The 26,894-nt window shown below is 40.9% G+C and overlaps 1 protein-coding gene across 2 annotated transcripts in view; it reads left to right on the plus strand.

Moving 5' to 3' along the window:
- The first annotated feature begins 10,458 nt into the window (after positions 1-10,458).
- Positions 10,459-26,894, plus strand: part of LOC135734568 (integrin alpha-X) — a 182,581-nt gene continuing 166,145 nt past the window's right edge. For both annotated transcript variants that reach the window (XM_065253402.2, XM_065253403.2), the window contains exons 1-2: positions 10,459-10,574; positions 22,345-22,459. In XM_065253402.2, coding sequence (XP_065109474.1) covers positions 10,535-10,574; positions 22,345-22,459 — 155 coding nt within the window. In that variant the 5' untranslated portion in view covers positions 10,459-10,534. The remainder of the gene's footprint in view (positions 10,575-22,344; positions 22,460-26,894) is intronic.

The following is a 26,894-nucleotide window of genomic DNA, read 5'->3' on the forward strand; positions in this document are numbered from 1 at the left end:
TGCTAATCATGCTAGCATCATGCTAGCTTCGTGCTAATCATGCTAGCATCATGCTAGCTTCGTGCTAATCATGCTAGCATCATGCTAGCTTCGTGCTAATCATGCTAGCATCATGCTAGCTTCGTGCTAATCATGCTAGCATCATGCTAGCTTCGTGCTAATCATGCTAGCATCATGCTAGCTTCGTGCTAATCATGCTAGCATCATGCTAGCTTCATGCTAATCATGCTAGCTTCATGCTAATCATGCTAGCATCGTGCTAGCTTCATGCTAATCATGCTAGCTTCATTCTAATCATGCTAGCATCATGTTAGCTTCATGCTAATCATGCTAACATCATGCTAGCTTCATGCTAATCATGCTTGCATCGTGCTAGCTTCATGCTAATCATGCTATCATCGTGCTAATCATGCTAACATCGTGCTAGCTTCATGCTAACATCGTGCTAGCTTCATGCTAATCATGCTAGCATCGTGCTAGCTTCATGCTAATCATGCTAGCATCTTGCTAGCTTCATGCTAATCATGCTAGCTTCATGCTAATCATGCTAGCATCATGTTAGCTTCATGATAAATCATGTTAGCTTCATGGTAAATCATGCTAGTGTCATGTTAGCTTCCTGCTAGATAATGCTAGCGTCATGCTAAGTCATGCTAAATCATGTTAGCGTCATGTTAGATTCATGCTAAATCATGTTAGATTCATGCTAAATCATGTTTGCTTCATGCTAAATCATGCTAGCTTCATTGTAAATCATGTTAGCATTATGCTAAATCATGCTAGCTTCATGCTAAATCATGCTAGCTTCATGCTAAATCATGTTAACTCATGCTACCTTCATATTTCATCATGATAACTTTTTTAAATCATGCTAGCTTCACACTAAAACATGTCAACAGCCAGGTAAACTACTAGACTAAATTTCTTTTACATTTCTGTCAATCAACTTTTTTGCATTTTCATGCACTGGTAATTCCTTGGGAATTGCATTTCTAGTTACATATCGTTTTCTTTCATGGGATATGGACCCCCTAAAGTAGCCTTGGCCACCCCATTTATAAAATTCTAGTTCTGCCACTGCAATATTGATGTTGTATTTCAGCATATTAAGTGTATAATAAGTGTGTGCATATTGTGAATGAATTTAATAAACAAATTCTTGATAGCCTTTGCTTAATTCACTAAACTGATCCTATATTCAGTTAGCCTATGTTTACTTAACAGACAGTGGCCAGGATGGTAACATAATTATTTCAATGTCTTACTAATAAACAACTTGGGCATACTGACATGGTTTGAAATCTGTAGTTATTCGATTCTTTGGTATTCTGATGTGTTATAATTCATATATGTAGAGCAGAGAAATAAGATTTTTTTCCTGGCGTGCATGCCCTAAAAAAATACATATGGACCTCGGTATTTATAAAATCCTGCGTACGGCCCTGCTCACAACAATAAGAATCCACTCTCAATAGTATATTACGAGCTGTAGGTTTTTTAATCGGATCCCTATATAAACAATTACGAGCTATCCACAAGTCTAAAAAGCTGATTTAAATTGGGTTAGCATCCAAAGTAAATTTTAAGAAATCAGAATAACTGTTTATATAATAATAAAAAGAATTTAGTTGTTCAGTAACCCGATTCAAAAAGACAGAAATAATCATCCAAATTAGTATATTAGAAGAAAAAGCATGATTTAAATACACATATTTTTCTTCAAAAAAAGGTTATTTTGCAAAAGAAATCACAAACGTTCTTTCCATGGCCCCACCTCCTGTTTGAATTAAAAATTAGTCTAAAAAATAAAATAATTTGTTTTATGATATTAAAAATGAATGGGACTTACATAATTTGGTATCTTATTTAAATGAAGGCCTATGTGTGTATTTGCTGCTTGTATTTTTTAATCTACTTATATTGATGGTTTGAAATTTATGAAACTTATATTTTGTTTACTAATGAATCATTGGAGTATTGTATGTAATTACCTTCATGTGTGTATAATTAGCACTCCCATTTATATTGTTCTCCACTTGGTGAAAATAATACCTTGATAAAGGCGATTTACTTTGCTGAAACATTGGTGGTAATTAATAAACTCTGCTTCAGTGAGTGTCTGGGGCGCCACCTGGTGGGCAGTGCTGAACATTGCTCACCAAAGCCTACAGGTGTACAAATCACTTTCGCACCATTTATCTCGAGATATTTGGTGCAGAAGAGAGAGCACATGAAAAAGAGTGTTTGAAACTCGTAGCAGCAGATTCAAGCAGTTGTATTTATGTACCTGTGTTTGGGCTAGAAAATATTAAAAAAATAAAAAAATATTTGTGAAAAATAAATTGTACACACATGCAAGTCTCATCGCACAGATGCACAAACTGATTTTGCAAATGTACAAAATTTGTGTGTGACTTCACATTATTTGATGCAGGCGTTCAAGTAGGTTATGCACCATATTTACTGCATCAATTGTAGCAAAAAATGTGAACTTGTGAGTTTCTTAATCTGTGATTTGTAAAATGGGATTTGTGCAGCTGCACTGAAGGATTTGTGAATGTGTAACTGTTGTGTTGTATTTGAGGGAAAGAAAAAAAATCTACAAGTTTGCATCTCGTCCTCTGTGACTTCAAGTTTACTGATACACATGTGTGGATAATCTCTACAAATACAAATTCCACTGTCACAGGTGTGCAGTTGTTTTGCACCAAATATACCTTCATATAGCTCGTCTTCCACGCTTCAGCTATGGTCAGAAGAACTGTATGTTGTGTCCAGTGCAGTGTACACAGAAGACTCAGAGAGACTCGCATTTCACAGAGGACGCAAGTTCTGATACTTGTACAGACAACACATAGGCTAAATAAACAGATAATGTTCATTTAAAAGTAAGTGACTGGTCGGTGTATCAGCTCGTTAAACTGACGCCTCACCGGACCAGATGTGTGAAAATACGCGCATATATGTAACAGCGGTCGACCAGCCACTTTTTAATGTTTGTTACTCCTTTGAAATGTAAACAATGTACGCGAATCCCATCCACGCCTCAGCTCCTACACTGCCCAGCTCCATGCACAGAGACACCAGACGCACATTTCACCGGGACAGCGCCACCCGGCACTCGTGGGCCAGTACAAGCGACACAGTAGCCTATCTGTACAGATGTGAAGCTAAGATTCATCCAAACATTTGCTAAGTTTGTCTAAATGGGCCTAAAAGTCGCTAGATGTAGCAATAAAGTCGCTATTTTAGCAACAGAGTCGCTGAGTTGGCAACGCTGCTTCAGCCAATCCCCTTTTTTTAAGCAAGTAAACGCCACCCATTGATTAACATTGAATTTGCATACAAGTTGAAAATGAAAATGAAAACGAAAAAGAAAATGAAAACAAATAATTTAAACAGAACATAAAATTAAAACTGAACTATACATTTTAATTTTGTCCCTATTATTGCTTGGGCATGAATAAAAAGCCTTAAAAAAAAAAATATTTACAGATTCCTTTTCAAGCTTGCCTTTTTATTTTAATATTGTCAGTCTTGACTCAAGATTATATTGAAAATGAAATGTCAAATCATCAATTTAATTTTATTTTTTAATTTGGCCGGAATGATGCTTCATCACGTAAAGAATGAAAATGAAATAATGTTTTAATTTTTATTTTAGCATTTAATTTTCAAATTTGGGACATATTTTGCAATTTTATTTTTATTTTATAATTTAATTAATTATTTTATAATTTACTTAATTAATTTTAAAAAGACCAAAAAACATTCCATATAGCCCAGCCTCGCCTCGGCAAGCGCATCAGAAATCAAATCGACTGCTGGCTCTGATATCTCTGTGTGTGTTTAAAAGTGATTTACAGTAATTCATTTTAATTTCTCATACTTAACAATGAAAGGGGGATGTTTTAAATCATATTTTAGGATTGCACTTAATTGATATCGCTGTTGAGTGATGTTTCATATCTTTTACATTTGTTATAACCGGACTGCATGCGAATTTGAACTTCAGAGCTGAAGGAGCGGGTGGAGAAATAGTCCCAATATCATAACAATTGCAACAATCTTAAATAAAACTTCTAAATATACCTGTGTGTATACCCGTGTGCGCCTGCGCGCGTGTGTATGTAACTATGTGCTTGAGTTTTTAATTTAAAATGTCTTAACTCGGAAGCATCTGGATCACAGGTCATTTCATCTGAGATCAATCCGCACCTAACAGCCTGAATCACTTACTGATTCACATGACACAAGTCATCAGCCGTTTCCTCAAGTTAACGCCAGGTAAGTGTTTGTAAATAAATGTTAATTTTAGACTATATTAATTGGCAAAGACGCAAATACTCAACGTTTTTGTAAAGATATAAGTTATATAAAGGTGTGTTATGTTATGTGTCCGAGTTAAAGTGGAGCTATTTTAGTTAAGATTACCGGACAGGGTTTATTACTCCGTCTTAATTATAATTGGGACATTTTTACAAACAAACCTTATAAAATACAATACTGGCGTGCATTTTGAGACAAAACAATAGCACTCATATGTTAAGAGATGTCAGTATTTTAGTCAGTGATAAGTCCTGTCAGAGAAAACCGCCCAATAGTGTTTAATTCAATTACGTGTGATGTCTGAGGGAAATTTGGCAATTTTAGGGTATAAAGTCTTTCACCGTCAAGCTTTATTATATTAAACATGTATTTATGTGTGTGTTTATATTCCTCTGTTTATCAAACCAGAGCGGTGATGATGTGGAGAGAGCAGACCAGAGGCATACATGGCGAAAGAAGTTCTCCCAAATGACCCTTCAGATGTTTTGACTGACTTTGGAGTGCTTTTGGACTGTTTCATGCCTTCTATTTAGAGAAGACTTAATTCTGTATGTTCAGTCTGTATGATAAGTGAATAAAGCTTTTGTTTTTATGTGACTTAAGTTAATTTTTTGTTAACAACACCAGCATAAATTATTTGATAAATAATTTAAAAAAGTTTATTAAAAATCCCCAAATAATAAATATTAATTGAAGTAACACATAAAACATTGAGTAAATACTTAAAATTTAATTGACAGAGTCTTTGCTAAGTTTTTAAAGATTCAACTGATTAAAACATTTTAGTTGAATGAACTATAAAGCTAGTTGAGCTAACATACTTTTTTATATTTGAGTCAAAATTGGGCCAACTAAAAAACATCAATCCAGGTAACACTTTGGAGTCAGAAATTGAGTGAACGTAAAATTTCTGTGGAACTAGTTACTAAAAAATAATTCATTGAGCCAACAATTTATTTTTTACAGTGTAAGTAACTCTACAGATTGGCAAAAATTATGTGTTATGTGAGCTTTAAAGCAGATGTCTTCGGGTGGTTAACTGGAACGGACGCAGGAACATTGTCAGCAGAAGTCTCACTTCCTGCAACTGCAACATTTAAAGGGGACATATTATGAGATTTTTTTAAAGTGCCCGTATTATGAAAAACTCACTTTTTCTGGGTTTTGGGGTGTTATTTTGTGTCTCTGATGCTCCCACACGTATACAAACTTGGAAAAAAATCCATCCATGCTGTTTTGAGTGAGATACAGGTTTCTGAATGTCCTCTGCCTTGACTCTCAGATTGCGGGAGTTCAAACTCAGCTCCGTTGTGACGTAACAAAAAGTTTCGTCACATTCAGTTTGAATTTTCCCGCCCACCACCACACTCGCAGGTCTCCACCCACCAGGTAGCTAGAGAGCATAGAGCAGTCACTTGAATGAGACCCTCTGTGCTGTTATCATGTCTCACGGAAATAACAGCGCTATTTGGATATTATGGATTATACTCCCACCTACTTTTAAAAACAAAGTTTTAACGCGTGGTTATTGGAACCCGGAGTAATCTTATACACAGTGTGTTACGACGCAAACAGTCCTCTGATTGTAGGCGATAAGACCTTCATGCGAAATCTGATGTAAACAACAGACTATGTATCTATATTTCACGGATTATAAGCATTTGTGGACAAAATGGAAATTGGATGTATTTTATTGGACTTTCATGGATCATTCACACATCTGAAACAGACTGGATTCGATTCGCGATTTTTGTATATCAACAAAAAAAAGGTAAGAATTCACGTTATATTTTGCATGTTGTCATCTTCTGTCACAAAATACTACATTTATGATGCTAGAGCTAAAAGCTTTTTGCCAAATTAACCGAGACCGTACGCCCCGGCTTTTCTGACGAGGTGAGCCTCTAATAACTTTACGGTCCGCATAGATATATACACGGTCCGGACCTCCCGCTAGCTTCTAGCAATTAGCACGCGGTCCACAAGCAGTATACATCCCCCGCCAGGTCTTAATTTCTGTAATTTGCGAAAATAATGCGTTTGAAAATGTTTATAACGGGAATATGTTAGTATTGTCCAGGGAAAATGAGTTTATTGTTCAGACTGCTACATCACAATTTACGCTGGAATCTTTGTGTGTCATGATGAGTTTGACACACCGAGACCGGGCCTTACAGCCCCGGCTTTTCTGACGATGCTAACCCCCGAACGGTCCGGACCTCCCGCTAGCTTCTAGCAATTAGCACGCGGTCCACAAGGAGTATACATCCCCCGCCGGGTCTTAATTTATGTAATTTGCGAAAATAATGCGTTTGAAAATGTTTTATAATGGGAATATGTTAGCATTGTCCAGGGAAAACGAGTTTGTTGTTGTGACTACTAACGTAACATCACAATTTACTCAGGAATCATTGTGTGTCATGAGTTTCTTCTCCTGTAGTGTACTTATTAGTGATACTTTTCTGTATGATTTGTCTGTTGGCAACATAAACCGTTAATAATAATAATAATAATATATAAAATAATAACACAGTATGGTCTGTACTGCTCACGAGACCACTGAGCATGCGCACGGGCACGTGACGTTAGTAGTGGGGCGTGATCAAAGGAGCAGTAGCTCATAAATATGTAAGACTAGCTCAAAACGGCACAATCTGAAATGCCCTGAAACAGAGGCTACTAGAGATGGATAACAATCTTTTCCTACAAGCTATTTCGAGCAAACAACTTTTGAAACATGCTTCATGGAACTCATACACCTTTATAACTTGTGGAAAAGCAGTCATAAGATGGGCACTTTAAGATGTAAACTAAATCTTAATCTAGGTTTGAGCAAAAGTGTGCCGTTTTGGGTTTGTCATTTAAAATGCAAATGAGCGGATGAAGTGCAAACACTGATCACAATGATGGTGGTTTGTTGCAATTGAAACTCAATTGTGCTGTGATTATTTTCTCTCTCTCTCTTTCTCTCTGTACTAAATGGCTGAGCTGTGGTTGGATAGTGCAGATTAAGGGGGCGGTATTATCCTATTCTGACATCACAATGGAGCCAAATTACAATGACCTATTTTTCACCTGCTTGCAGAGAATGGTTTACCAAAACTAAGTTACTAGGTTGATCTTTTTCACATTTTCTAGGTTGAAAGAAGCACTGGGGACACAATTATAGCAGTTAAACATGGAAAAAGTAAGATTTTCATAATATGTCCCCTTTAAAGCTGTGGTAGCCGTTGATACTTGTCTTTCCTCCACGACCACTTGCTCATTAGTTTGCACTTAAACACGCTAGACAGCTCGGGTCAGGGCAGTTTTGTATGATCATCGTGGCTACTTCTACACATATGTTCTCCTAAGTGGCTATTAGCTCGTTCAGCTGCTCGTTCAGCTGCAGAGTCTTACCCAATAGTCCACAGGGCTTTCTTTAGGTTTAGGCTGCGTTGTTTACAAATCTGCCAAAGGCAGAAGAGACATGGCAACTACCAGGGTAGACTTCTCAGTACGGGCCTCAAATTATTGGAATTGTCTCCCTACTGAACTTAGAAAGAGCACCAGCTATTCGTCATTTAAATTTAAACTTAAACTTAAGAAATGGATTAAAACACTTAAAACTGCAATCATCAATAGTTTATTTATCTTATCTTAGGTACTGCCCATTTTTGTATTGTACTTATTATTATTTAACTAGTTTAAATTGTCTTGTGTTTTTCATGTATTTTATTTTTGTACTATGATAGCCTACTGTGTTGACCTGCCAAGGGACTGCAGATGAAAAATAGCTCTTTAGCTAACTCTGGCGCATTAACGTTTTGAGTGTAAACAAAAAATGTTGATTGATGTGCATTTTCCCTTTCATATAAATATAGGGGAAAACAACACTGGGGGATCGCGTGTTTGTGTGAAAATGTGTTTTCTACATTGCATTGCAATTTTAAGTACTACCAGTTTGAGATAAATATAAAATACTGAATACATAATTGTATTACATTACGTTGTTTTAAACCCCAAATCCTTTTATTAAAATATTTTTCATTAAAATTATATATTTGTAATTTAACGTCAATGTAAAAAAATCTAAGTAGTTTAAAATTAGCTAGCTACGTTTTATAGTAACTTGTAGTGTAGCTAACTACTTTTTCAGATGCATATGGCTGTAGTTTAACTACTTTTACTGATAAGTAGTTTGTAGCTTATTTAACTACAGTTTCAAAGTAGCTTTCCCAACACTGTGGAAAAGTATTCAACAATCGACATGACTGATTGCATTGTTTTCAAAGCAGATGCATAAGTCACACCTCACACGAGTAACAATCGCTTTTGTGACACGTTTGGTTTGCACTAAACATCGAGCGAGTGAACTTCAGCGTCAGTATCTGCACATGCAAAAGAGGTTTGAGAAGGGGACATATATACTTCAAGAGTCAAGTAATGATTAGCTAGATGAAAATGTAATGAATGAAGTAGCATTTAGTCTTACTGGTAGAACTTAAAAAATGAAAGTTATAGCCTATTTAAATGCATTTAAATCCATTTTAAAATACATCAAACAAAATTATAAATGCAACACTTTTGTTTTTGCCCAAATTTTCATGAGCTGAACTAAAAGATTTAAGCTTATGTACACAAAAGGCCTATTTCTCTCAAATAATGTTCACAAATCTGTCTAAATCTGTGTTAGTGAGCACTTCTACTTTGCCGAGATAATCCATCCACCTCACAGGTGTGGCATATTAAGATGCTGATTAGAGATCATGATTATTGCATAGGTGTGACTTATGCTGGCCACAAAAAAGGCCACTCTAAGGCCCCGTTTACACGTACATGGTTATTTAGAAAAACTGAGACATTTCCCTACGTTTCTGCCCTTTGTTTACACGCAAACGGAAAATTTGCCTCTGAAACCAATTCTTTCTTAAAACTCCGGCCAGAGTGGAGATTTTGCACGTTTGTATGTAAACTGAGACAAACAGGTGTTTAGACAGCCGACGTCACAGTATGCGCCAGAGCTCGCACCTACATCAAAAGTGCGACCTTGTTCAAAAGAGGAAGAGGTTAGTTGCTGTTGTTGCTATTTTCGGGATTCTGATTGCCTTACGTGGGCTTGAGCTTCTCCTTACACCACCACCTAGTGGTTTGGCATGCTTTTGATGGCATATATACAGGGTACGTGTAAATGAACACTTTTCTGAAAACAGACATGTGTGCACAATGTTATTTTTGAAACCGGAGAGGTTGAAATGTTTGTTTATGAAAATAGCTGCCCACATGTAACCATAGCCTAAAATGTGCAGTTTTACTGTATTGGGGATCAGCAAACCAGTCAGTATCATTAGGCGGTCTTTTGTGGCTGCTCGAACACATTTGAATGCATTCAAATTACCTCTGAATGTTCTCAATGAGCTCAAAGCGTTTTATTCCTGCTTACACCTGTATTTATCATCGTCCAGTTGGGATCTGTTTGACCAAAACGCATCTTGATACCAGATGTAAACAGGATCTAACTCCCTGTACTAGTGTCACCCAAAAAACCGTGTAAAATTACCAAAGCGTGCATAAAAGAGATGCCGTTTAAATAAGAGGAAGTTATGTCAAGTTTAATTTGAACTTGAGACAGTAAGCACAAACTTAGCACTTAGCAATGCCTATAAGCACTTACCACAATTACTAATACATACAGATAGAACAAAAGTGTGATTTACACTGAATGATGTTTCTACATATTATAAAAACAACTAGTATTGGTTTGTCTAGTACAGTTACAGTAAAAACAGCATCTGTGTATCTGTGTACTTATCAATTAATCTTTTATTAGCACAGTATACACAATATGGTCTATTTTGTAGGGCTTTCATTAACACACGAAACTTAAGAGCCAAACAATACTACACAACAAAAATCTTTTTCTGGAGAACCATAATCTATTTACTTTGCAAAGAGTTCCTTATACAAACAAATGTGTAGGTTTAACAAAATAAATAAATAGAAGTATACAACATTTTCTGTGTTTCATTATTTTGAGCATACATTTTGTTGCACTTAATTCCTGTTTAATGTGTAATCATTTCCTCTTTATGACATTTTGTTCCTCTTTACATAAATAATCCCACCCCATTTCTACATACATGAACTACATGCAAGACTCATCTTCACTTCACAGATTGTCTGACTGTCTTTCTCATGCATCATCCTTATCTATGTTTTACAAGTTATGGAACAGAACATCTTTTTCACATTGTGTATCTTCTGTGGTAAGAATTCTTTTAATTCCTTTTTTTACCAATTCTCTCTTGAGTAAGTAATAAATGAATAAAGTGTGAGCAAGTCATGACACAACGTAAAAGTTTTTAGCTTGAAAAAGCCTCCTTTTCACAATCTAAATGTACATATTTTAAAGCTTGTGAAATGTATTGCAACTGACAGGTGTTAAATGATGTGAATTAATAATATTAAAATGAAAAAGTATGGCATTATAGCAATTATATTGAAAACTCTGTGGCAGTTTCCAAAAAAAGGGGTTATGCTAGTCCCAGATTAAAATGCATGTTTAAGATGCCTTAATTTAAAAACATCTTGAACTGACACATCTTAACATATTGGGTCCATTGTTCTGTCTCAAGATGCACACCAGTATCGTTTTATTTTTGTTGTAAGGTTTGTTTGTAAAAACTACTTAAATGTCCTAAATAACTAGGCCTAGTCCTTCATTTAATCTAAAACCTGTCTAGAAAACCACCCCTTATAGTTTTAATATATAAAACATTATGCAGCACATTTCATATACAAGTTAGAGGTTACCAAAACTGAAATTAAAGTCATAAACTACTTTATAGTCTCCAATAAGAGCAAACTTCCTTTTAAAAAAATGGTGCTCTTGTCTTTATCTCTCATGTCAGTGCATGAGATCTGTTAGATGTTACTTCGTGGTTATTTTACACTTCTGTGGCTGGTGATAAAGTGCAAAAATAAAAACAACCGACTTATCTACAACCATAAGCCGTACTATAGCACCACTTGTGGTTCTACATAGCACTTAAAGTGATTCCCTTACAATTCCGAGACAGTGAACCACTTTTAGTATTACCCATTATTTTTAGGGTGTAGCGCTTTTTACATTTTTTTACACAACTTCAAAGCAGCTTTACAAGAAAGACGAAGAAAAAACAGATTATTAGATATATGGTTTATATTATAGAAAATATAGTATTAATTTAAATTGTCCTTTTAAATAGATTATAATTAGGGTTTGAAATTAACTTTTTTCCACTCACCAGCCAATTTGGCTACTACATTTTTAAGTTATCAGACATTCAGACAGAAAATAACCAGATTTACTATCTTACTGTCTTTACTATCGTTACTACTATTAAATCACATTTGAGCCTGAGGGGCCAGACTGGTCTATCATAATATCTACACAGAAACATCTGCTATGATTTTTCGACCACAAACTAGAAACATTTTTATAGCCTGAAAGTTAGATAAAAAACATGATAATGGTTTTCTTTTTTAAACTGTAACACAGTTAAAGTTTAGAATGAGGAAAATTATTTGTATGTTTTTATTAATAATATTAATACTTTAATCAGTGAATTTACTCCCACTATAGTTAAAAACTCCTGTTTTTATTATAAACAGTGATCAAATATTGAAGCATCCTAAATAATGATTTACAGTTTATAAACAACAATTATATTAATTAACCGTAAAGCAGATAACCGTAAAGATTTGGATGCTGTAATAGAAACCTTGAACAACATTAGTTCTAGCACATTGGAAGCTGTGGTTCCCATTATCAAAAAGAATCAAAGAAAAAATGCCAGCACCATGGTATGACCATCATACCGCAGCTCTTAAAAGGTAGCTAGAAAAATGGAGCGTAATTAGAAGAGCACAAATTAAGAGTGCTGCATGGAAAGAGACTGTTTAACGCTTTTTAGATTGATTTTTAACAAAATCAGTGCGTTTCAGGAAGAGAGTGCTCCCTGTTGTTCCCTGTTGTTCCTGGTCCTTGTGTACCCCCTCCCATAAAGTTTTAGATGACTTCTTACAGGGTTTCCCGCAGAAAATTAAGTTAAAGCTGCCGTCTGCAACTCTGGAGGATTGAGCAGTTTCCAAATGTTTGCAATGTATGTCCCTCCTCCACTACCTCCGAGCAACCTCCCTCCGAGCTCGTTCTCGTCAGCGTGTGTGCACCAGTATTATTGTGAACGCATACTTAGCAAGAATACTTAGATTACTTACATAACACTCCGAAATACAATCAATGGTTGATAAAGCACAATTACCTGTTACCAGAAGAAATGTGGCACGCTCTGCATCCAGCTTGAACCCTTTAAAATCTCGTAGATTCCTCCACCTTTCAAATGCTGGTCCTAGTTTCAAATATTGATCCTAGTTTTATTACGGTCACGGTCGCTTTCTATCTTTGTTTCCTTCTTTTCATTTGTTGTTTTCCTAGCTCTAGTTGTTAACTGAGAAATCAGAAGTTTGTTAGTGAAAGTTCTCTCCGCTATCACGCTTGTTCAAACCAAAACACCTATGAACTTCAGGCGGATGCACGTGATATTGTAACCCGCGTGAGGGGGATCTGTGGCGCGTGCAGGTACTGTGATTGACAGGCAGAGTTTACACAGCCCTGCGCTTATTGGACCAAATGAACCAGCCTGCACTGATTGGACCAAATGAACCGGGAGCGGTGGATTTTTGCAAAACAAATAACAGGCTCTAGGTGGAGCTAGAAGCGTGGGGTTCCCTTTCGGTCGGTCACTATGACGTCACGTCGTGACCGACGAATTGGGAACCACTTCGCGGGTGACCTATCTGCTTCGAGAAACCTTTAAAACGCCAATGAACTTGGCATGCAGATAATTGCATCTGCCGGCGCCGCCCCGCCGCACAGGTATTTAATGAGCGGCAGGTGCAGTTATCAAATCAGCTTTTTAGCTTCGAAAGCTGGCAGACTAACACTGCTCACGAGAAGCTGCTCTTACCTCTCTCGGATAGATCTCTGCGTGCTTAGTTGGTTGGGCGAAGGCACCACAGCGAGGTTCGCGGAGTGTTCCACCTTTGATCTACGTGATCACCTTTTTCACTCTCTTTTATTTGAGTGTGTGCGTTCTCCTCCCTGTGTGCTTCATCAACTACACAGCTAAAAGAGTGATTTCCCCTAAAAGAGCTGCAGTTGAACTTGTGTCTTTTTAAAGACAGCCGTTCACTGCTCACGAGCGTTAAAGCGTCTTTTTAAAGATGTCTTTTCGTCCGTGTTCGACTTCTGGATGCGGCAAGTACATGGGTCCTCGCGATGGACACGATCGCTGTCTCTCATGTCTGGGTCTCCAGCATGCTGAGGCTGCTTTCGTGGGAGGGACATGCTCCGCTTGCGAGAGCCTGACTCTTGCGGATCTGCGGGGTCGTGTGGCGTTTCTCCGGGAACGCCGCCCTCCGTTGCTGATCACCGCTAAGAAGGCGGCTGTGAAGCTACGGAGAGACGACCTCCGCCTCACGGTGCTGAATCGGCAAGCTGGTTCGTCCAGCGGCTCTCAGCCACCGGATCCGCAACCATCTGAGGTTCCGATGGAGACGGAGAGCGCGCGTTCTGCGTCGCTTTCTACCTCTGTCGGACCTCCCGAGGATTCGGTATCGGTCGTAACATCGGAGGGGGGGCCGTCATTTTCGGACGTGGATCCGGATCCTCTCCCTCCTTCGGAAAGGGCTGCGGTTCTTGATCTCGACCCGGAGATGACGGCCATGCTCGCTCGGGCTGCGGAGGCGGTCGGGTTGGAGTGGAGAGCTCCTCCCCCTCCCGTACCGTCCCGCCTAGACGATTGGTACTTTGGGGCTGCACAGGCTTCACAGTCTTCCCCACCAGTGCCTTTCTTTCCCGAGGTGCATGATGAGCTGACTCGGACGTGGAAAACCCCGTTTTCCTCCCGGAACCGTCCGCATCAGCCATCACCCCTCACCTCCCTCGATGGGGGGGCCGCTAAAGGGTATGCCGGTATCCCGACAGTGGAGCGTTCAGTAGCGATGCAGTTGTGTCCTGCCGGCGTCTCCTACTGGAAGGACCGTCCTACCCTTCCCTCACAGGCCTGCAGGCATTCGTCAGCTCTGACGGAGTCTGCATACCGGGCTTGTGGGGAGGCGGCCTCAGCCATACATGCCATGGCTTTGTTGCAGGTCCATCAGGCTAAGGCTCTGAAGGACCTGCACGAGGGAGGTCACGATTCGGCGGTCTTTAAAGACCTACGTGCGGCTACGGATCTGGCGCTACGTGCGACCAAGACCACCGCACAAGCCGTCGGTCGTGCTATTTCCACCTTGGTGGTCCAGGAGCGCCACCTCTGGCTGTGCCTTGCGGACATGCGGGATGCCGATAAAACCCATTTTAAATGCCCCGGTGTCCCAGGCCGGCCTGTTCGGCGAGGCGGTGGAAGACTTCGCACAACAGGTCTCTGCCACCCAGAAACAGACTGAGGCCCTTGCCAACATCATGCCACGTCGGAAGAAACCTACACCTGCCCCGTCGACGTCGGCACCTCAGTCTGCCCCTCGCCGAGGGCGTCCTGCAGCGACGGCCGCCTCCGTTCCTCATCGGGGCCGTCCTAGGAAGCGAAGAACCGGCCGTCAGCAGCCCGCCCCGCCCGCTCAGCCCGCTAAGCCTGGTGGAAAGCATAAATCTAAGCGGCCCTGAGACGGGCGACCTGGAGGTGGAGGGGATCGCTCTTCGGGAGATGGTGAACGCACCACTCCCCCCCCCCGGAGGAGGACCGGGTGGGGAATCCTTGGTTTTCTTTAATTTCCGTTCCGCCGGCTTTTCAGCCGGCACCCACAGAACCACAAAAAGAGCGAATTCCTCTTCCTCCTCCAGGTCTTCAGAGGCAGTCGGGTGTGACGGATGGGCTCATAACCCTACGTCCTCCCTCTCCTCTCTCGCCAGCGGATGTGTCGAGCGCACCGAGACATCTTCATCAGAGTCTTCCCCGCGCAGCCATCCATCAGCGGACTCAGGTGAGTGCTCATTCACACAATACACATATCAACGCAGCCCAAGAGAGCGCGTCATCGAGCACCGCTGTTCCGCTCGCCGCGGGTACTACGATTGTGTCGTTAATTCCCCTCGCTCGGTATCTGGAAGCTTGGCAGCAACTTCCCAGTCCGTCGCGTTGGCTTTTACGCACGATCCGTCTCGGCTATGCGATACAATTCGCCCGGCGACCTCCCAAATTTACGAGCATTCGTTTCACTGTAGTGAAACCCGCAGATGCGCACGTATTACGTGCAGAGATTGCTGTCTTATTGGCGAAAGACGCGATCGAGCCGGTTCCTCCAGCCGAGATGAGGGCAGGTTTTTACAGCCCTTACTTTATTGTACCCAAGAAAAGCGGCGGGTTGCGACCGATCCTGGATCTGCGCATTTTGAATCGAGCACTTCACAAGATGCCGTTCAAAATGCTTACGCAGAAGAGCATATTTCAATGCATTCGCCCACAGGATTGGTTTGCAGCCATCGACCTGAAGGACGCGTACTTTCATGTCTCAATACTTCCCCGACACAGGCCGTTTCTCCGCTTTGCGTTCGAGGGTCGAGCATATCAGTACAAAGTCTTACCGTTCGGGCTCTCTCTCTCTCCCCGCGTCTTCACGAAAGTCGCAGAGGGGGCTTTGAAGCCCCTCAGAGAGAGCGGTGTTCGCATTTTGGCATATCTCGACGATTGGCTCATTATAGCACAGTCGCGTCAAATGCTTTGCACTCATCTAGATCGGGTGCTCAAACACCTCGCCCGTCTCGGTCTTCAGGTCAACCGAGAAAAGAGCAAACTGTGCCCTACACAGAAGATTTCTTTTCTCGGCATGGAATTGGATTCGGTCAATCTTACAGCACGTCTCACGGAGGCGCGCGTCCAGTCGATTCTGACTTGCTTGAATACGTTCTCGGGCAAGACTGCGGTCCCTCTGAAACAATTTCAGAAACTACTGGGGCATATGGCAGCAGCCGCAGCTGTAACACCGCTCGGTTTGCTGCGTATGAGACCGCTTCAGCATTGGCTTCACGACCGAGTCCCGAGGAGAGAGTGGCTCACCGGCTTTCACCGTGTCACGATCACACCGAAATGCCGTCTCACTTTCACCCCGTGGTCAGACCCAACTTTTCTCAGGGCGGGGGTGCCACTGAGACAGGTCTCCAGACATGCAATAGTATGCACAGATGCCTCCAACACGGGGTGGGGAGCCACGTACGGCGAGCTTGCAGCTTCAGGAGTGTGGACATCACCCCAGCTGCATTGGCACATAAATTGCCGAGAACTGTGGGCTGTATATCTTGCGCTCGTCCGCTTCAGCAGCGAGTTGAGAGGCAAAGATGTGTTAGTTCGCACAGACAACATTGCGACTGTTGCGTATATCAATCGCCAAGGCGGAGTGCGCTCTCGTCACATGTCGCATCTCGCCCGCCATCTCCTCTTTTGGAGTCAGAAGAATCTGAGGTCTCTTCGTGCAATTCACATCCCGGGGTCGCTCAACGCAGCAGCAGACGCGCTTTCTCGAGCAGCGCGCCCCGGCGAGTGGCGACTCCACCCTCAGTCGGTCCAGCTCATTTGGAGACGTTTCGGCAGAGCGCAGATAGATCTGTTTGCATCTCCGGAAACAACCCACTGTCGCCTATTCTATTCACTGAACGAGGGAACACTCGGCGTGGATGCATTGGCACACAGCTGGCCGAGAGGTCTTCGCAAATACGCATTTCCCCCAGTGAGCCTCATTGCGCAGACATTGTGCAAAGTCAGGGAGGACGAGGAGGAAATTATTTTAGTTGCTCCATATTGGGCCACCAGGAGTTGGTTTCCAGAGCTCACTCTCCTCGCGACAGCCCCTCCCTGGAGGATTCCCCTGAAGAGGGACCTTCTGTCTCAAGAAGGGGGCACATTATGGCACCCCCGTCCCGATCTGTGGAACCTCCATGTGTGGTCTCTGGACGGGGCGCGGAGGTTTTAGGTGATTTGCCCCAGGCGGTATCTAACACCATCGCTGCAGCGCGAGCGCCGTCTACGAGACAGGCGTATACGCTGAAATGGAACCTGTTTGTTGTGTGGTGTACCTCTCAACGAGAGGACCCCCGAGAATGCTCGATCAGTATTGTGCTTTCATATCTCCAGCACCGCTTGGAGAAGAGGCTGTCACCATCTACTATTAAAGTAGATATCGCGGCAATATCCGCGCATCACGCACCCATAGACGGTAGATCTGTAGGTCAGCACGATCTGGTCATTAGGTTTTTAAGAGGTGCGCGGAGGCTGAATCCTTCGCGCCCTCCCTCTTTTCCTCCGTGGGACTTGTCCATGGTGCTGAAAGCCCTTCAGCACTGCCCTTTCGAGCCTCTGCTGACGGTGAGCGTCAAGTTTCTCACTATGAAAACTTTGACGCTCCTCGCATTGGCTTCTATTAAAAGGGTAGGGGATCTTCATGCATTTTCGGTCAACGATTCGTGCCTTCAGTTCGGGCCGGCTGAATCTAGCGTTACACTGAGACCCCGGCCGGGCTACGTGCCTAAAATTCCCACCACTCCCTTTAGAGATCAGGTGGTGAATTTACAAGCGCTGCCTTCGGAGGCAGACCCAGCCATGGCTTTGTTATGTCCTGTTCGTGCACTACGTGTGTATGTGGATCGTACTCAAAGCTTTCGGACCTCAGAACAGCTCTTTGTCTGCTACGGTGGTCAGCAGAAAGGGAAAGCTGTCACTAAACAGAGGATGTCTCATTGGATTGTAGACACAATCGCCCTGGCTTATGAGAAACAGGGCATTCCTTGCCCTTTTGGTTTGAGAGCCCATTCAACCAGAAGCGTGGCTTCATCTTGGGCTTTGGCTCGTGGTTCCTCACTTGCAGATATTTGTAGAGCTGCTGGCTGGGCGACACCTAATACGTTCACTAGATTTTACAGTGTTCGTGTTGAGCCGGTATCCTCTCGAGTTCTCTCGTCAGATCAGTGAGAACATCGAGGAATGGCTCCTGTGTCGGCTTGGTGCCTTTCTTTTTGGTGCTGCGCAAAAACCGCTCCATTATGGAAGGCCATCAAGGCAAAACGTTACAAAAAATGTTTTTTGTCTTCTCCACCGCTTGGTGGCCGATGTTGCGGAGCATCGGCTGCTAGCCTCTCACTAGATGTATCCTTGACTATCTGGGTGAGGCTAGCGACCACATTGCGCCCCCTAGTGGTTTCTTTGTGAAGTATTTCCGTGGGAAGTTTCTGATTTACCATGTTTCCCTTAGCGGAGTTCGTTCCGCGCCTCTCTAGTGTTGCTAAGAGTGTATTTTTTATAGACCTCGTGTCTTTTTATCCATCACCTTAGTGGTAGACCCCTAGAGGGTTTTCTTTCCGCAGCGATCTTAGTCCCGCCTGACGAGTTCGCTTCCCAGTTCGCCTAGTCACTATCGTGGGTTAAGGAACAAGTAGTGACCGGCCTCTGCTTCAACCCCATTTCCGTTCCCTTAAAGAGGAGAGTCGGAGGGTTTACGCAGGCACTGGAAGGGTCAGCTTCAGTGGCGCTTTGGTAGGGATTCCCAATTCGTCGGTCACGACGTGACGTCGTAGTGACCGACTGAAAGGGAACGTCTCGGTTACATATGTAACCCTCGTTCCCTGAAGGAAGGGAACGGAGACGTCACGTCTCGTCACCACAGTTTGCTGTTCCACTGCTGATATCGGCCGGACATTTTTCTTTCTGGCCAGCTTTCTCAGCAAAAAATAGCTGATTTGATAACTGCACCTGCCGCTCATTAAATACCTGTGCGGCGGGGCGGCGCCGGCAGATGCAATTATCTGCATGCCAAGTTCATTGGCGTTTTAAAGGTTTCTCGAAGCAGATAGGTCACCCGCGAAGCGGTTCCCAATTCGTCGGTCACGACGTGACGTCTCCGTTCCCTTCCTTCAGGGAACGAGGGTTACATATGTAACCGAGACGTTTTTCTTAAACAGTCTAATTTTTGTTGTTCTATCGGAGCATAGTGTTGGTTTCAGTGAATATGATCAAAAAATATGATCAGATAAGTTGCCGACCGCAGCTTTAAGGTGGTAGGGTTGGGCGGGTGGTGTGGTCAAGAGAGTGGCAATCAAAGGGGCGGGGCGTATGCGTCATGATGAAAATATATTTATTTTTTAAACATTAAAATAAAACTTAATTTTGAAGAAACTATGACAAAAAATAAACACATACTAGATTATTAATTAATTAAATGTTTTTACCTCTAACGGGAATAGCTGCGTGGTGAAGTGAAACTAAATAGCCTGTGTGCCAGCCGATCTTAGCCCCGCCCACAACATTTTGAGGACGGGAAGATCGGTCTGGAGTTTTTCCATTGAGGAGCTACTATGCTAGACCCAAAGCTGGTCGAACCACCAAACAAATTGTCAGGGCTGCCTTTATACGATGATGGACAGATGATCACAGTAACGTAATCAACCACGTCACCAAATAGCGCGTGTGTTGAATCTATTTACCACGAAATGGCTGCCGCTGTAGAATTCAGATGTGTGGATTCTGACCATTGAGTCTGTTCTAAAAGATATCGACAGAGCATTGATTTTAAAAGAGAAACACGATCAAGGCATTTGTTCGGAAATGTGTTTTTGCCATCATTCCTACGGGATTCGGCAAAAGTTGGTCGCATTGCACGTCACATGCACGACGAGATGGATATAATTAGCGGTCGTTGCCAGCTTCTTTTCGGAAGCCCAGCATCGTGGCGGCTGAATAAGTGGAGGGACATGCTAGGCTCCGATATTTTTCAAGCCAACGTAATGGGTATCGTCGTGGATGAAGTTCACCTAATGTACAAATGGTAAGAGATAGTCTGACTGTATGACTTAGTAAATACTTAATGTTGTGATATAAATGAAATGTTGTAAACATAGTAGGTGTTGATGTACGTTCGCTAGTATAATCACAATGTTAGTGTCATTGTAACGAAATAACTAGCAGTTCGGTCAGGCTGCAAAAGACGTCATTTCAACATACGTCACACACTCCGTTGCTCTTATTGGTCGTAGGTCTATCCAATTGAGTGCAGAGCCATTTTTCGGTTGCGACCCACCACATAATCATAGCCCAATGGAGCGGTATCAGACTCAAATTCTGACTAGAATTGAGTATGACAATGTCAGGATAGAAACTAAAAGGTTAAAATTAAGTATTTAACTATTAAGTACATTATCTTAAAGGAGTGTAACTCCTGTAGCATGTAAATAATGCACATAAATAAAGTGAGCAAGAGCGCTCAACAATTATTCCCTCAAGATGCTTGCGTCACGTGCAGACCCATCAAACACATTAACGAAAGCCTTTACTGTTTGCACAAAAGGTAGCCTATAATAGTTTGCAGATTCATTGTAACAGCTCAAGTTTCAAACAAAATTAAATGAAAGCTTTTAATAAGTTCTCTACAGTGTCTTTGTATGTATTTAATTATATATTTCATTGGCGGTCTCTCTACCATGCATGAAAGCACATTGCTCGCGTATCCTGTGCATTAGACGCACCTATTTCTCGTCACATTTCATTATTTCTATTTTTGCCGTAGAAAAAAGTCTCTCTCTCTTGGTCCCTCTCCTCTTTCGTGACAAACAACTTTATCATAAGACGTCCCACTTGACAGTTTCCCTGATTTCAGCCAGTTAAGCATATTTATAATATGGAATTAATGAAACGAGTTGGCATGCATATAGCTGCTGCAGTCCATAACAGAAAAGCAGTGCGTAGAAAAAGTCTTCTACGTTTCTATCAAAAACTAATAAATTATAGTTTTTTTATTTAAAATAAAAACAATTACAAAGGAAGTGTTTAACGTTCATGTTTTTTTTATTTATTTATTGTATGGAAAAATCCCACTTAAAGGCGGAGTCCATGATGTTTGAAAGCCAGTGTTGATATTTGAAATCGCCTAAACAAACACGCCCCTACCCCAATAGAATCTGGACCTTCTGTTGATAGACCCGCCCCACACATACGCAACCCGGCATTTGATTTGATATAAGTGTGTTTTGGTAGTCGGCCCGTCTCCTTTTCCAAACCGTTTTTCAAACATCGTGGACTCCGCCTTTAAAGAAGGAGACCGCCATAACATTTTTCCTCTAGCGCACACCCTGGTGGCAGCTCACTTACCCCTGGGGGTGCGTGTACCACACTTTGGGAATCCCTGCTATAGGCTAATATCATAACAGGCTTAAATAACCCCAAAATATAAATCCACTTACAGTTCTCACGGACACGCGTTTTATCAACTGGCTATCCTCCAGACATGACGGACCACCTCTTTTCTCATTTTTGCCGAGTGGTGCGTGTGCACACTCGTGGTGTGAAGCGTGTCCGTGCTATTCTCTGAGATGTTTTATCAACTGGCTAGTTATCCTCAAGACAGTGATGGTCTGGACCACGTCTTTCTCATTTCAGCCGGGTGGCGCGCGTCCCTGCTTGTGGTGTGATGTGCATACGCGCTATTCCCCGAGATGCACTTGGCGGGTCGCCTTAACTGAAATGTGCTGCGGGAAACCCTGCCTTATTTGAAACATCTGGTTCAACTTATGAGCCTCCTTCCAAAATGGCTAACATGTCTCCCTAACAAGACATCTAAAACATTCTAGGAGGGGATATGCGAGGACCAGGATTGGGAAACACTGCCTTATAAAAAGCCATGTGACCTTTTCTTAAGTTCTCCAACCGAAAACCCACGAGTCAACTCAACAGACATAATAGCCATTTCTTAAAATTAGATTTAAATTAGTTAAAGATTAGTTTAGGGGAGAATATAGATGTATAATTTTTAATTCTGCAGTCTTATAGTAAAGATAATGCCTATTTTAAAATTCGCTCCAATGTTTGAGTTCCAGGGGATCATAGGACTGTCAGCACTCATGTGTCCCTCCAAGCACAGCCTTTTCTTGGCCACTATAGAGCTATACTGATTGAGACACACAGATGTCTCCAGATGTGTTTTCAGCTAATAATTTCTCATTTCTGAACTCTTTAGTTTTTCATTCAGTGATGGCTTTCAACATTGATCCTATTACGTGGAGAGATTTCCCTGATCCCTCAAACAGCCCAAAATTTGCTTTTGGCTACAAGATAATACAAAGTGAATCATGGTAAGAGCAATAAACTAAAGAAAATCTATTGTTTGTTTTGAACCTTTCAAACAATGTGTCCTGTATTTAAACTCATCAAAAATATGAAATAAAAAAATACAACTTTGGGAATTATGTGTCAACAAGTTTCTTGAGGTTTCACCATAACTATTCTGGTTGGTTTTTCTTTATTATTTTGTCCAATTCATCAATTTCAATTTTTTTTAACATAATTACTTTATTAATATCTTGGCACAGTTTTTCTCAGCATAACTAATTTCAGACATTTACATATACACTCCAGTTACTTATCTTGATGGATAGACCTGAAAAAGGATTCATTGTCACAAGGAATTGTGAGACCTCATGCTTGTCAAGCAGTTAACTTTAATAATTGTGAAATAATGTTAAGTCTACTGCACACTACGAGATCATCGGGCTAGATCATCGAGCTGAATTTTGGCCGATTTCCCCCAAACAACAATCCAAGGTAATGTAACGTTCGTTTTAGTGGTGGTACGATTACCTTATCAAATTTCCTGCGTTATGGTGTGTGATGTGTTAAGTGATTCGGAAGCGCTCTGATAAGAAGTCCTCTTGTGTGAGGTTCTAATATATATATGAAGAGTAGGGTTGTAACGCTATACCGGTATGGCGGTATACCATGATATTACCATGTACAATTATCATACCGTAAACATTTGCTTATTCCCTGTTTTGGAAAAAAATATAATAATGGAGATCTCACCTGCACTACTGCACATATGCAACTTCATTCCACGTGACTGCTAGACGCCAATTTTAGAGCCAGAGACTACAAATTCTAACCTCTGCCCCCCCCCCCCCCCCGGAAATTTTTTTAAAATTTGCAGTAAGGGAATACTTTGGGTATCCGAAAAACGAGCGGGGTGTGAGTGGCTGCAAAAGGAGGAAATACATCGAACCTGTGCTACCATATTTAAAAACACATCCCTCTGTGCAGATAAAGGTGTGTTTTGTTTATAATTTAAAGCAGTATTATTTCCATGATGCAGAGGGAATCCCGAAATCCAGTCAAAAAAAATCTATCTGTTTTCGGACACAAAGCTGTTATATAAATGCACATCTGAAGGGAACTGTCTTGGGAAAAGGCTCGGTGGCATTTTCTTTTTGTTTAATCTCAGTACAATGCCTAATAAAGCACTGTATATAAGCGCACATGTCTGCTTTGTTTACATGTTAACGCTGGTAACCTCTCTCTCGCACGCACTCACTCTCTCACTCATGCACGCTCTCTCTCTCCATATCTGGTTTCATTCATTTAAGGGTCATTATAGCTGATGATGATAATAATAATAATAATGATGATGATGATAATTTAATACCATATACCATGAAACTATGAACACTGTGATAGTTTCTGAGACCATTATCATACCTTGAAAATCTCATACCATTACAACCTTAACAAAGAGTTTCGTTGCAAAACGAAATAAATCCATTTTTGTCAAAACATGTTTATTATTATGTTATCATGTTATTATTTTGTTTTATGGTGCTACTTAGTTGTATTTTAATATTGTTAATTAATTGATAATTGTTTAAATCAAAACAAACCAACTGCAGTTGAATTGATATTAATTGGAATGTACAACCAAAAAACGAGATTTCTGGAAAATAAAAGGGGAATTGAACCTAGTTTGCACGTCTTGTAGGTCTGTGACACTACCACAGCGCCACAGAGTCATGTGACAAAAGTCATTTTCTACACTCCACAAGTAGCCTCCAGAAAACTTCTATTGAGTACACATAAGCGTTAATCACATCACAAGAATCAAACTTTTGTTATCTCGAGATAACGAGAGTTTCCGTAGAAACCAGTACGACATTAGGGCCCAATCCCATTTCTCTGTCTTACCCCTTACCCCTACCCCTTAGTTTTGCACGTTCACGTGAGGGTAAGGGCCAATTGGGATAGCCCTTACTCTCACGTGAACATGCAAAACTAAGGGGTAGGGGTAAGGGGAAGGGGTAAGACAGAGAAATGGGACTGGGCCTAAGACAACACACTGCCACCAACTGGACAGTAATAACATTTAATCACTCCGTTTGACTCCATTGGCCGATCTCGTCCAAGCTTCTTAATCCTTTATTTATTTTTCAACTAAACGCCTTGTAAAGGGTGATTTTGAAAGGATAAAATTATATTTTCCTTGATTTCAAGTAGGGATGTGCAATGCATGCATGTTTTTTTTTTTTTTTTTTTGGGGATGTGCATGTATGAAATGTTTTAAAGGAGTCATATTGCCAAATTGCATGTTTTCCTTTGATTTTAGAGTGTTTAATGATGTCTGTGCACATAAAAGATCTGTAAAGTTGAAAAAATTAAAGTTTCAAATCCAAAGAGGTCCGTGTAACGCTTTTCAGTTCTTTTTTCAATTTGCACCATCAAAATTAATCAAATGAAAAAATGGTTTCAAACTTTCATTTATCAATTTTCAAGAGTACTTTACAAACGGAAAATTGTCTCTCGGTTTAATTTTCAATTCTAAGTGTATAGGTTGTTGCTTTAGAATTTCAGGTTTTGGAACAAACAGAAAAATGACGACTTGTTCTAATTTTCCATTTCTGTGTTTGCGCTTGCGGCTGGAACGTACCATTATCGCCGGGGGTGGAGTGTAGTCTACAGCCGGTCACGGACCCACAGCGCTATCGCGTTAAATCTCACCATGTTTATCTCCTCTATGTATATTACACATTTATTAAATATATTTTGAATAACAATAATGCCTGTAAACATTTATCTATCGGACCTCGGTTGCCGTTTTGGTTTTTATCAGTAGATGGCGATGTAACGACCTGGCAGTAAGTGCATGCACTCAAGACGTGATGGATAAACCTGTATCTGCCGCAGTTCAGCCTGCATAATGGCTCGAAAATTTTAATCATGTTACCCCGATATATTACGAGCCTGGTAGCGAGTCAGGTTTGTCACCTGAAAGTTGCCGTTTCAAGTCTCACGGGCGGCCGCTTGTGCAAGGCACCTTCCATTGCTCCCCGGGGGCTGGGCGCCAACTGCTCCGGGTGTGTGTTCATAGCTGGCAGTGCGTGTGTTGCTTACTTACTGGATGCATTCCATATTTTAAACCATGTCACTTTTGTTTTCCTTTTTAAAAAACTTTATTAGGGTATGAGCCGCGAATGCCCACCCCGTGACGCCTGCCCTGTTATATTGGCTCATTTACTAACCATATTAATATTTGAGATATCCGCACAGTGTATCCATTCCCAGCTCTTCTACCAGCTAACAGATCACACCTACAGTGGTGTTAAAAACATGGTACTAGGGATGCACCGATAGGATTTTTTTTGGGCCGATACACTCTTAAAACGAATGTGTTAAATTAACACATCTTGTGTCTAGTTAAGGACAACACACCTAGTGTGTTGTCCTTAATTTAACACATCTCTGTGTTATTTTTGGAACAACACACTTTGTGTTGTTTTAACACATCTTGTGTTGTCCCTTTTATTTTTTATGAACTTAAATTACACATAATGTGTTAAAAACAACACATAATGTGTTAAATAGTTTAACACAAAGCAATGTGTTAAAATTAACACATCCCAGGGTGTGTTAATTTTAACACATTGCTTTGTGTTAAACTATTTAACACATTATGTGTTAATTTTAACACATTATGTGTCATTTTCTGTTGATTTAGAGTTCATATAAATAAAAGGGACAACACAAGATGTGTTAAAACAACACAAAGTGTGTTGTTCTAAAAATAACACAGAGATGTGTTAAATTAAGGACAACACACTAGATGTGTTGTCCTTAACTAGACACAAGATGTGTTAATTTAACACATTCGTTTTAAGAGTGTACCGATACCGATTTAAACAGACAACTTCTGGCCGATACCGATGCTGATACCGATATGAAACACTTGTATACAATACTATACAGTTGGTCTAGAAGCTAGTTTGTTTCTGCATCAAATAATTTTTACTGAACATGGATTGGATCTAATCAACATTCAACTGACCAACATAATAAGAGAGGCACAAATTAAGCTAAAACAAATATAAGACGACAGCATGACAACCTTCAAAGGTGGTTTTTGCTATTCAGCATTTATTTTATTAACATCATTAACTCTTTTTTTTTTTTACATATAATGGATTTCTTTATGCAGTTAATTAATAAACAATCGGTATCGGCCTTTCTCGTGCTATTGCCGATATGCCGATGGTTTCAAATTTACCAAAAATCGGCCGATAAGTATCGGTGGCCGATACATCGGTGCATCACTACATGGTACTAATAAAAGTGAATAAATTGCAAAAAAATTATAAAGTGAGATAATTTCTTTATTTTAAATGTATTGAAAACATTACACATTCAATTCCAAAACAAAGCATTAACAACTTAGAGGTGGTTTCCCGGATAGGGCTTATCCTAGTCCCAGAC

Source organism: Paramisgurnus dabryanus, chromosome 1 (assembly GCF_030506205.2).
Source record: "Paramisgurnus dabryanus chromosome 1, PD_genome_1.1, whole genome shotgun sequence".
Classification (NCBI taxonomy): Eukaryota; Metazoa; Chordata; class Actinopteri; order Cypriniformes; family Cobitidae; genus Paramisgurnus; species Paramisgurnus dabryanus.